Genomic DNA, 12,921 nt, shown 5'->3' on the forward strand with positions numbered 1-12,921 from the left:
AGGCACATATTATAAATATATGTCAAGAAAAAGATACCCTAAACACGGAAAAGATTATAGTGTACTCTCCTACACAACTTTCAAAGTAAACTCTAAAATGATTATAAGGATGTCAGAGTTCTGATTTTTTAAAACTACATTTAACTTACTATATTAAATTATTTGTATTTCATTATTGTAAGAGTTCTGATTTTTTTTCCATGATAATTACATTGATTTGGTGTTTGTGCATGTGTTTGGCCCAAACTCAGGATCATTTATGCCTTTTGGGTAATCCAGCGTTGATAAAGAATAAATTAAATGAGTGAACGTGGGTGTTACTGTTTTGTCGTTGCTGTTGTTTTAATTTGCTATGTTCTTTTGTTTTACTGTTGAATGTTACCCTGTGTTAGACTCTTCATTTCCTTCATGTCCTGCCTGCCTGCTTTGTCCCACTCCCAACCCCTCGTCCTACCCATTTGGGCTCAGTGCTTTGTGTTTTGTCTTGGTGGCTAGTAAGTACCATCATATGATAGTGGGGCAGAGCAGGGCTAACTGTTCCGTATGGGAATCAGACACATATTATGAGTCTTAACATCGTTTCCCGAAGTGTGGGTCATGATTCCAGAGCAAAAGCATCACCAGATTTGGTCTCCCGATTTCTACTCTTTCTGGTCCTGGGAATGAGAATCAGCTTTATTTAACAAGGCCTTAAACTGATGTTCATGTGTACTAAGGTTCAAGAATCGCTGCTTAAAACTAACTGCTCAATTATTAATGTAGCTGCAAACAAAAGTAAAGCATTCATGAGGGTCTTGTAAGACTTCCTCAGTCCCTTATTCAGGAAATATATTTGGCCCATGTGGTATTTTACTTTTTTGATAGAACTTGGCATCTTCAACAGGAAAAGCGTATTTACTTTTTGTATCCTGGTCTTCTTCCGTTGTTCAGAATTTCTAGCTCATATTCCCAGCCTCCCCAACCAGGGCATAACATTTTTATAGCCACCAGCCCAGGCTCCGTGGGTTGAAGGAAAGAGTTTTTGGATCCTGTTATTTTCCTGGAGGAAGAGCTTAACATTCACTCTTTTACAAGAATCCAAAGTATGCATTGTCATTTCCATGTTAACCCTCATTCGAAATTTTTGTGAGTTTTGAAGGATTGACTGTAGCCCAGTCTTAGCAGGATCCCTGGCCATGGAAATTCATTTGAAGCACATTGTGCCATGGAAGTACCCTGCAGGTAAAAATGCTCTATTTATACTTGGCTGAGTCCCAGACAGCTGCTGTCCGCCTGTTGGGACTGGGAGCAGATGTAGGGGTGATTTGCCCCCTCCTATTTTTTTGTGGATTCGGAAGCTTCCCTGTTGAGAGTGACAAAAACCCTGTCAATTGATGTGGTAGGTATGTCAGACCTGGACAGCTGGTCCTTAGAAATTATGCTGAGATCACCAAGTTAACAGGTACAGAAGGGTTTCCAGTTTGTTATATGATGTTGGGCCTGTGACTCCCCACCCCCCTTTTTAGGGACATGTCATTAACGGTGGAGCGCTTGTTAAAGGCTTCTCTTGTAGCATGTGTAGGTGTGGCTAAAGAATAGTGAATTTGATTGATGTTAATGTACATCTGGATACATTCTCATTTTAATTTTTTTTTTATTGGTTCTAGGGACTTTTGCTAAAGATTGTAGATGTCTTCAGTTTTACACATTTAGGAAACAGTGTCTTTTTACTTATTTCCAGTACAGTTGTGATGTATTGAATGACAAGGGACTTTAAAACAGACGTGCTGTGTATAATGTTTTCTTCCTGATTAAAAAGTAATATCTGTTCATTATTTGAATAGTTACAATTAAGAAACAGGTTATTTAGGGATGAAAATTTCCTGTAATCTCCAGAGATATGTACACTTAACATTTTGGTGTTCGTTCCTCCAGATTCTTTTCTATGATTATTGTATTATATTTTAGAATTGTAGTTTACCCACCAGCGTATTTTAAGAAGTTACCAGAAAGGCGTCTCTGAGTATCTGAAGCCTTTCATTTAGCCATTTATGGATTTCAAAGTATCTTATGTGGGGTTAGTCTCCATTGAGACTCAGGAACTCTGCAAGAGGGAGAAGCATTGGCTTCTGCTATGTGCCTGTCAGTGTGCTTTAATACTTTACCTGGATCATCTCTTCCAGTAACCCCACAGTATAGGAAGCATTATTATGCTCTTTCTGCACATAAGGAGATGAAGATTCAGACAAGTTAAGTGACTTGCTCAAGGTAATACAGTTAATTTTAGAGGACTTGGGATTTAATTTGATTTATTGTCTAGAGAATATTGTATGGCACCCTATTACTTTCCTGTATTGAGATATAGGTGGTGGGGGTGGGGGGGTTAAGCTGAAAATATCTGTGAGATGTATAAAGCTGTTGGATAGAGACACACCATTTCTTTCTTCTTATTTTATTTTTTTTTGAGACAGAGTTTCTCTCTTGTTGCCCAGGCTGGAGTGCAATGGCGCAATCTGGGCTCACTGCAACCTCCACCTCCCAGGTTCAAACGATTCTCATGCCTCAGCCTCCCCAGAAACTGTGATTACAGGTGCCCGCCACCACACCCGGCTAATTTTTGTATTTTTTGTAGAGACATGTATAGTTTCACCACGTTGGCCAGGATGGTCTGAAACTCCTTACCTGAAGTGATCAGCCTGCCTTGGCCTCCCAAAATTCTGGGATTACAGGCGTGTGTCACTGCGTCTGTCCTAAGGGGACACACTGTTTCTCTGGCTTATTAAGAGGTATTTGGTTAGTATATAAACATTTTCGTAGCTTCTGAGGTTTTGCAGTCATTTGTTCAGACATATGGGTTGGTGGAAATGCTTTCTGTTCCTTTTCCCAAACCAATCACACAGCCATATAACTTCATGCCTGAGTTTCTCTGTGGTCCTCTATAGTGAGTGAGTTTTTACATACTTCTTTGCAGCAGCATGAATTTCAAAAATCTCCAAACTTCTGCTATTGATAATCTTTGTAAACTTTGCACACCCAGCGCTGGTACATTCTGATGATGGTGTCCACACTGCACTCTATGAAGAAAAGACTGATGATTGTTTATATTAAAATGTAGGAAGAGAATTGTAGCAGCAACTTTTGCTTCTCTAATCAACAACACCAGAAGAGACTTACTGTGTGTGGTCAATGGGGGAGAATGTTAATTTATACATTGAGATAGTTGTATTAAAATTGAGTGACTCTTACTGTGACATAAAGTGAATGTGTCTCTCTTATACAGCAGAAAACTATTAAATTTGTTTTTTCTCAGCAGTATAAAATAAAGTGGAAAATGTGGGAAGAATACAAATCCTTAACTTCTGTGCTTCTGCTTATTTCCCACCCCTCATATTTCTGATTCCTTAGAACTGTAGCTGGCTTTACTACTGAGTGGCGAAATTGCTGAACATACTTAAAACCACATCATTTAAGACTTTGAATTTTGACATTTCCTCCTCTTCACAGTCTTTAAATACTAGGCAACCTGTAGGGTTCCACTGTGTCTGTCATGTGTTGTCCCTGTGTTACATGAAAGCAGCCCCAGTGAACTTGTGAATTTGCTCAGTCATTTCACTGGCTACTGGGTGAGGAAGAAGTAGGATTTTCTCTCTTAAAATTCCTTGGTGAAATCATTGGATGGGCATGATGTGTTTCTTTAATTTTCCTTTTGGTAAAAAAATCTACTGATAAAGCAAAGACTTTCAGTTGGTCTTGGTCTTTCAATAGGTTTAGTTTTTAAGTGTGTTTACTCTGACCAAAAACTGCCTTCCTGTAATATGCTCTTCCCTTTAGAACTCAGTTCTTAAGTAGAGTTTGTTTAAATGTATAAAATAAGTTAATGCATTATATGCAGCGAGGTTTTGCATCAGAACCCTGAGTTCTCAATGTTGTGGCAGGTTTAAGTGTCTAGAACACCTTTTACCTGTTTTTTCTATTACTTGCTTTTTTATTTTTGGGGTAAATGATATCTTCTCAGGGAGGCCTTCCCGCAGCACCATGTTTTAAAGGGCATCTCCCTCATTTGCTATTCCTTCTTCTGTTTTATTTTTCTCTATAGAATTTGTTACTATGTGAAAACTATTTATTTTAATGTTTTATTTACCTGTGTTACCCCTAGAATAATATCTATGAAGGTAGGGATTTTTATCTGTTCCTTCTGTGCCTACAGAGTCTTGAGGAGTATGGTGTCTGGCACGTTGTAGGTGCACAGTGACAGCTGAATTAACAGTGTCAGGAAGAGTTTGTAGGATGGGGCTCGAGGTGTAGGGCAAGTCAGTTTTTAGATTTGAGGTCATTAGCAGGAGATCCTCTTACGATGTGGGGGGAAAAACACATGTTTTAACGTCAGACTGGGTTTGAATCTGGTCTCTCCAACTTACCCTTTGACCTTGGTGTTAAATGATTTAACCTTTGAAAGATCAATTTTTTTCACTAGTGAAATAGGGGAAATAGTATCTTTTTAATGGGGATTAAATGTAATATCAAATATAATGCTCTGTAAATGTTAGTTTTGTCTTTCCCCTTGTGTGCCAGCATTGTGGAAGTCTGAAAGCAACCTGAATTTACCAGTCTGTTTCTGGAGCCTTCTGGGGTCATCACTTTGATTACTTTTGACAGATACATTCTTTTCAGCAGCCTGCATTGCCAGCATAACAATGACCTGTCCCTTTGACCAGTGTGAGGGACAGACACTTTGTCATCCCTCTTTTAATCCTTGTATCAGAACAACTCTTACAAGTTCTGGTTTTGAAACATGTTTAGAGGAGTTTATAATTCCGAACAGTTCAGATGACATCAGCTCTTTCTTAGAGCCCTCTAAGTTTGCTCAGCTTCCTCATTCCAGGGTGGTGGGAACCATTCAGTTAAATTGATGTTTGTGGTCTTTACACATAGTCATCCTAAGTTTCTTGCAAATCACGAAACATCAGAGGGCTGCTAAGTCACTAGTTTGTCTCTGTAGATTTCTCTAATCCAGGCTTGTCCAAACCGTGGCCTGCAGGCTGCATGCAGCCTGTGAAGGTTTTGAATGTGGCCCAACACAAATTCGTAAACTGTCTTAAAACATTGGCTGGGCATGGTGGCTTATGCCTGTAATCCCAGCACTTTGGGAGGCCAAGGCAGGTGGATCACCTGAGGTCAGGAGTTCAAGACCAGCTTGGTCATCATAGTGAAACCCTGTCTCTACTAAAAATACAAAAAATCAGCTGGGTGTTGTGGCGGGTGCCTGTAATCTCAGCTACTCGAGAGGCTGAGGCAGGAGAATTGCTTGAACCCAGGAGGCAGAGGTTGCAGTGAGCCAAGATTGTGCCACTGCGCTCTAGCCTGGGCGACAGAGCGAGACTCCATCTCAGAAACAAACAAACAAAAAAATTATGAGATTTTCTTTTTTTGCAATTTATTAAAGCTTATCAGCTATTATTAGTTAGTATATTTTATGTGTGGCACAACACAATTCTTCTTCTTCCAGTGTGGCCCAGGGAAGCTACAAGATTGGACGACACTCTTTTAATTTTTGTGGATTAACAAGGTGTTAATTCCTGTATAAATTTCACTGATATTTCTTCTGCTTGATGCAGGAACACTTGACAAGTTAGTTAAGGTAGATTGGTCCATAAATTTATAGGTTCTTTCATTCCCATGTCCTAGGCAAGTCTGAGCAGGCCCTGGAAAGCTGATTAAAAGGCCAGTGAGCACAGTGAGGTTAATTTTAAATTAAATGGATATTTAATACATTGAGAAGATACTCAAGCCTTTCAATCTTTCATTTTCATCCATGCTTGCTGTTTGAATCTGATGGCCTTGAAATTGACTTTGTTCTTCTAAAAATGTTGGTTGGTTATTGCTACCTTTCTCAAGCTTGGTTTTCAGTGTGGATTTCTGCAGATAATTTTTGCACCTAAAAGTACAAAGTCATTAAGTGAAGACAGTCAGGAAGGAAAGAGTACCCTGAGCCAGGAGGTCTGTTATAGCGCATGGGGTGGACCAGAGAATGAATGGGCATGGGCATGGAGGTGGTTCAGTCAGTGTGGGAAGGCCACCTGCTTGTCAGCTTTCTACTGCGTTGTCCAGCAGAACACATTGAAGCTTGGGGTCTGCAACTGGTGTGGAGATGATTGCATTTAGGAGGCTGATGTAGATTTTTTTCCCTCTAAGTGTGTGTTAACTGCCTTTTGGTGAAGTCTTGATCCGAGACATACACAACTTGATCTGTGAGGATTGTAATATGGAGATGGTTCTGTTATTTCAGTTAGGCATGGCTAGGCTACCAAGGCATTGCTTTTCAGTCCAAACAGTTGGTCATTTCAATTTTAGTGAGGCTTTTGTGATTTGTTAGAACACAAAGTTTGTTATTTTGTCTGTTTTTTTGCGTGTATGAATGACACTTTATACTGTTGTTTATTTTGCTGGTTAGTATGTGCCTTCATTTACCTATTGTGAGTAAGAAACTTCCTCAGATGAAATTACAGTAAAGTCACTTGGTTCTGTTTCTCTGACTCTTAAGAGGTTGAGATCACTTTATACTCAAACTCAGGGTGTTTGGTAAAGGACCTACCATTCTGAGCATTCATAGCCTAGATGAAGTCCTGGTCCAATCACCAAGTTAAACTTTTAAGAACATGCTATTCTTAATGTTCAGGAATTCAACCCTGGAAGCCTTCTCTAAATCTTAATGAGATTTTTATGAGAATTCATTTAGTGAACATAACAATCAGGGAATCCAGCTATTAACTTTGAGGAGGGTCATGCCTTTTAGTGGTTAGAGAGGCAAGCTGTAGCCTCCCTTCTCAGAGAAGGGGAATTGAGGAAGAGAGTTCTAGTGGTCCCTTGCAATCCTCCCCTCACTTTCCAGGTTCCCTAGTAAGACTGGAAGAAGTCCCTGAGTAAACAGCATTTTGTGAGTTTGAGGGACTATGTAAAAATGTAAGTGAACATACAGTGGTTTTGCTTTGATAACTGTTTTAAATATCCTGTTGGTTGTTGAAACTTCTGTGACAGTGAAGCCTTTTTTGTCTTTATTTTTCAATCGGAAGATCATTCTTCCCCACTTGAAAAGATTGAGTCTGGGATCAATTCCTGACCCCGCTTCCTTCCTAAATCTCTTAGTGTGTAGCATACAGCTGGGCATATGGTAATCTTGGGCATGGGATTGTACTCATAGAGCTATGCTTGACACCTAGGACTTTAGGTGGCTTGTATATTTTCGGTGACAACTTTTAATTTTATTCTCATTTATTCCATTTCTGTTTCAGTGTCCTGGGTCATGAAACTTAATCCACAGCAAGCTCCCTTATATGTGAGTAAATCATGAGATTTCTTATTATTTTGTGTTTATCTGTTCTGTTTACTTGTTATAATAAGCCACACTCTCACATGATAGATTCTCAAGGAAAATTTTAACCATATATGCATGAATATATTGGTGTAAGACACTTCAGAAATTGAGTTTGATTTAGTAAATACTAAATGGCTAATCTGTGCGTGGAAATGAAAACAAATAATAACTGTAAGACTTGAGAGTTAATTTAGTCAGGGTAATAGTATGCACGTATGAAACAAATTGTCCTGCAAAACAGTACTGTAGCTTCTTATTTTTTACCTGCAATTCATTTCTGTAAAAGTAGTGTGGAGATCCTCCTACTGCCATTGTGATTTACCTTATGTTGCAACTAGGTGGCACTATGTCATTGGCAAGAGTACTGTTTTCTTTAGGACTCATCTCCCTAAAGTGAGGGACTTCCCTCATTCAGTGGGTTGTCATTTCAGTTTCTTGATGCTATCCTTTCAAGCACAAAAATTTTCGGTTTTGATAATGTTCTGTTGTTGCTTTTTTTTTTGGCATCATATCTAAGAAGAATTCTTTGCGTAACCTAAAGTCACAGACATTTATTCCTATGTTTTCATCTAGGAATTGTATAGGTTTAGTTAGCTCTTACATTTAGGTATGTAATGTGAGAGTTCATTTTTGTGTATTTTGTGAGGGAAGAGTCCAACTTTTTTCTTTTGCATGTGGATCTCTAGTTGTTCCAGCACCATTTGTTGAAAAGACTGTTCTTTCTCCCATTGAATTGTCTTGGGCATCCTTGTTGAAATTGATCATAAGTGTGAGGAATTTTTTCTGGACTCTGAAGTCGATTCCTTTCATTTAGGTTGTTTTTGATTTCTTTCAACAGTGTTTGGTAGTTTTCACTGTATAAACTTGGTACTTCCTTGAAATTTGTTGCTTATGGTTTTATTCATTTTGATGGTATTGTTAATTTTGTTACCTTAATTGTTCAGTTCTTTTTTTTTTTTTTGGATGGCGTCTGGCTCTGTCGCCCAGGCTGGAGTGCAGTGGCGTGATCTTGGCTCACTGCAAGCTCCGCCTCCCAGGTTCACACCAGTCTCCTGCCTCAGCCTCCCAAGTAGCTGGGACTATAGGTGCCTGCCACCACTCCTGGCTAATTTTTTATATTTTTAGTAGAGACGGGGTTTTACCATGTTTGCCAGGGTGGTCTCGAACTCCTCACCTCGTGATCCACCCAGCTCCCAAAGTGCTGGGATTACAGGCGTGAGCCACAGCACCTGGCCAATTGTTCAGTTTTTGATTGTTCATTGCTTATATATAGAAATACTGTTGATTTTTGTGTACTGATCCCTGAAACTATAGCCTTGTGTCAGAGATGAGTTACAAACTATAATCTAACTTGTTTGGCCACAGTTTTTAAGTGGATGCCTTAGGATTTTCTCTGTACAGGATCAAGTGATCGGAGATCGTTTTCTTCCTTTCCAATCTGGATGCCTTTTATTTCTTTTTCTTGCCTAATTGCCCTGAGAAGCATGTCTGGTACAACATTGAATAGAAGTGGTGAGCGCAAACATCCTTGTCTTTTCCTGATCTTAAAGAGAAAGCATCCAAGCTGTCACCATTAAGTATGATGTTGTTAGGTGTGGGTTTTTCACAGGAATCTTTTGTTAAATGAGGACATTCCCTTCTATTCCTAGTTTGACTATTTTTATGATGAAAACATGTTGGATTTTGTCAGGTGATCTTTCTGTGTCGAGATGGCCATGTGGGTTTTTTTCCTTTCATTAATGTGATATATTACATTGGCTCAATTACATAGTTTTTATTTATTTAAAGAGATGAGGCCTTGCTCTCTCACCCAGGCTGGAGTGCAGTGACGTGATCATAGCTCACAGCATCGTGGAACTCCTGGGATCAAGGGATCATCCCACCTCAGCCTCCTGAGTAGCTAGGACTACAGATGTGCGCCACCATGCCTGGCTATTTATTTATGTATTTATTGGGACAAGGTCTTGCTCTGTCACCCAGGCTGGAGTGCAGTGGCGCGACCATGACTCACTGTAGCTGCGATCTCCCAGGCTCAAATGCTCTTCCCACCTCAGCCTCCTGAGTAGCTGGAACCACAGGCATGTGCACCCATGCCCAGCTATTTGTATTTATTTTTTGTAGAGACGAGATCTGACTATGCCGCCCAGGCTGGGCTCAAGTGATCCTTCCACCTCGGCCTCCCAAAGTGCTGGGATTACAGTATGAGCCATCCTGCGTGGCCTGTTTTAATTTTTAGAGATAAGGTCTTGCTGTGTTGCAAGGCTACCTTGGTTGAATTTTTAATGTTAAGGCAACCTGGCATTTCTGAGATAAGTATCATTTGATAATGCTGCACAATCTTTTTTATATGTTGTTGGATTTGTTTTGAAAGTATTTTGAGGACTCTTGTGTCTATACATAGAGATATGTTCTATAGCTTTCTTGTGATGTCTTTGTCTGGTTTTGAGTATTACAGGTTTTTGGTTAGGGAACAGTTGTAAATAAGTAGTTGTGTTATACAGAAGGATGGCTCCCCCAAATTTATTCACTTCTTAATCCCTAGAACCTGTGAATATTTACCTTACATGGCAAAAAGAACTTTTCATACTTGATTAAGTTGAGGATCTTAAGATGGGAGCTTATTCTGAAATATCTGAGCGTCCCGTTGTAATTACAGGAGTTCTCATGAGTGAGAGGGAGTATCAGGAGAGTCAGTGGTCAGAGATTTGAAGATGCTACACTGCTGGCTTAGAACATGGAGGAAGGAGCCCATGAGCCACGGAATGCAGCCCTAGAAGCTGGAAATAGCAAAAGAACACTTTCTCCACATAGAGACTCTAGAAGGAACACAGCCCTGCTGGCACCTTGATTTTTAAACAAGTGAAAGTCATTTTGGACTTCTGACTTCCAGAAATGATAAGATGATAATAAATTTGTGTTGTCTTAAGCCACTGAGTTTGTGATAATTTTTTGTAACAGCAGTAGAAAACTAATAGAGTAGTAGTTTGAGAAAATTAGTGATAAAGGATAATTGGGAAGGAAAGGATAAATGCAGTTAGGTCAGTTAGAAACTCTCTGATCTTGCCATCATGGAGCCTGAGAACTTTAGAGTTAGTAAATACTTTAGCTAATATATGCTTCAACCTCTCCCTTTTAGACATGAGGAAACGAGGTCTGAAGATGTTGTGATAAGATGGCACAGCTAATTGGTGGTAAATTGTGAATTGAACCTTTGTTTTCTGGACTTAAGTCATAGAAACCACTGTAAACCTTGTTAAGCTTTAAAAAGTTTCATTCTGTTAGGGAAGCACAGCTCAGTTCTGAGTAACATAGTTAATACACTAAGTGCTTTGTATATGTTTGTGTTTAATTGACTTGAGCAGGCTCTACTGAAGAATACTTCTTTAAACTTCAGGATTCAAGTATGTCCATCAACAGTAATACTTAATGGGGCAATATGTTATCTCCTTTTTAAAAGGAGAGTAACAGTGTATTGGATTCTCAGTGAACTGAGTCAAGTTGCAGGGATTTATGCTGTTTTGGTGAGGAAAAGTAGCTGTTTTATGATAGCTCATTGAGCAGGGTGGTGGGGGCAGTTCTCTGCACCTGGACAAAGAAATAAGCAAGAGAACAAAGACTGTGAAGATTTTCATTTAGATCATATTTGGGATCTGCCAGGGGTGAGTATCATCATTAGAAGGGAGAATATTGCTGCTAAATAAGGAAAAACACTGTACCCAGAGAAGAACTTTTATCTGTCAGTTAAGACAAATAGGCTGGACTCCAAATAAATATTTTAATCAGACTTTGAATAAAGATGTGTCCAGAATACGTTGCAATAGTTAAAAATGTAAGGAAGGTTCCAAAGTGTACAGGTGGCAGTACTGTTGGATGTTTAAATTAAGCTCTTTTAATGAATTATTTTCAATGAAATGTTCACCATAAAATGTGCAGGACCCTGGCCTGAAACTTTGGAGACCAGTAGCTCAATATGGCTATGCCTTGGTTTTCCTGTCTGTTAGCTCCGATTGCATGAGTACAACCTACAACCTTTATGTTAGGCAAGCTAGTTACATCACTAAGTAGGGTTTTTCTCACAGTCGCCACAAAAGTAATGATTATTGCCAGATGAATTTATAAGAATTGCATTTTCAGTTCCATTTAGTGGTAGTGCTAAAAACTCTGAGTAGCTTAGTAGTGCCCTTCTTGGTATGAGGGCCTGGATTGTTTAGAGAGAGGAAAGATGGAGAGGCAGTGGCAGATGCAAGAAATATTTCAAAAGAAACAGCAGGGCCAAATGTTTTATTAGACATAGGGAGTGAAAGAGAACCATGAATGACAGTTGATTGAGAACTTGAGTGTGAGTGACAGCTGATGCCATCATTGGGTATAGAGAAGAAGGAGATGATGATCTTGTTCTTTACACATGTTAAATAAAGTCACATGGGTGTCCTGTTCATCGGTGGAGGTGTGTGCTTGAAACTACAGAGCAAGGAAGTTGGTTTTGAAGTGAAATCGTTTGAGTCTTCTCTAAGAAATTGATTCTTTTGACACCATGTGACTGTAAGAATAGATGAGCTCTTTGAGAAGCTAAAAGAGTGGATGGAATTAGTATAGTGGACTGTGGTGTAGAAGACAAAGTGAGGCAAGAAAGGAGTTCCAGAAACCTGGGTTGCATTTTAGCCTTAAACATTTTGTTCCTGGTGTTTCTTAATTTCACTTATACATCAGGATTGGAAGTAAACTTTGGACTGGAGCTGGGCAATTTATTCTTTTATTCAGGTGCCTTCTTTGTGCCAAGACCTGTTCTGGATGCTGGAGATTTAGCCATGAACAAAACAGAAGGTCCCTGCCCTCCTGGTACTTGCATTGTAGTGAGAAGAAGGAAGACAGCAAGATAACATATCAGGAAGAAAAGTTCTATGAAAATAAATGAAATGGCGATGTGATTGTGCCTGACCAGGGTCTGTTTTATCTTGGGTGGTCAGGGAAGGCCTTTGAGGGGCACATCATTTAGGCTGAGACCTGAAGGAGCCAGCATGTGAAGCTCCTAGAAGTGTTCTAGCCCAAGGGAACAAATGCAGAAACTCTAAAATGAGAAGTAGTCACTTAATATGTTTGAGGAACAGAACAGTGGCTGGGGCTTAATGAGTGCAAGGGGAAGGGGTCCAGTCTCTTCTGCATGAGGTTGGAGATTTAGGGAGGAGATGAGGAAAAAGCTGGATATTGTAGGATTTGACAGACCATTGGATAATCTCCCTGGGCCTACCTTCCCTCACATCTGAACCCTACTACAGCTCCTATCCCTGTGTGTACTCAGAAAACATTAGAGCTCCTTCTGGCTTGAGGTCAAGTCAGACCTCTTAGGGATACTGGGATTTATCCTAATGTGGATCTGCTGACCCTGGGCAGATGGGATTCTTAGGTAGTTTAAACATACATATTTTGGACTACCCTTTTGAGGAAAAAATAGTTTTAGTCCTTTCTAGTTATCGTTAAGATCTGCATTTAGATGTAAATGGATGTTCTTGAATTGAGGAATATATGTATATTTATATATATATATTTATTATATATTATATATATATTAT

At 39.5% G+C, this 12,921-nt stretch overlaps 1 protein-coding gene across 22 annotated transcripts in view; it reads left to right on the plus strand.

Annotated features, from left to right (window-relative positions):
• Positions 1-12,921, plus strand: part of AKAP13 (A-kinase anchoring protein 13) — a 360,797-nt gene that overhangs the window by 91,115 nt on the left and 256,761 nt on the right. For all 22 annotated transcript variants that reach the window (XM_055362877.2, XM_031002130.3, XM_055362887.2 and 19 more), the window contains exon 2: positions 7,269-7,312. In XM_055362877.2, coding sequence (XP_055218852.2) covers positions 7,280-7,312 — 33 coding nt within the window. In that variant the 5' untranslated portion in view covers positions 7,269-7,279. The remainder of the gene's footprint in view (positions 1-7,268; positions 7,313-12,921) is intronic.

This window comes from Gorilla gorilla, chromosome 16 (assembly GCF_029281585.2).
Source record: "Gorilla gorilla gorilla isolate KB3781 chromosome 16, NHGRI_mGorGor1-v2.1_pri, whole genome shotgun sequence".
Lineage (NCBI taxonomy): Eukaryota > Metazoa > Chordata > Mammalia > Primates > Hominidae > Gorilla > Gorilla gorilla.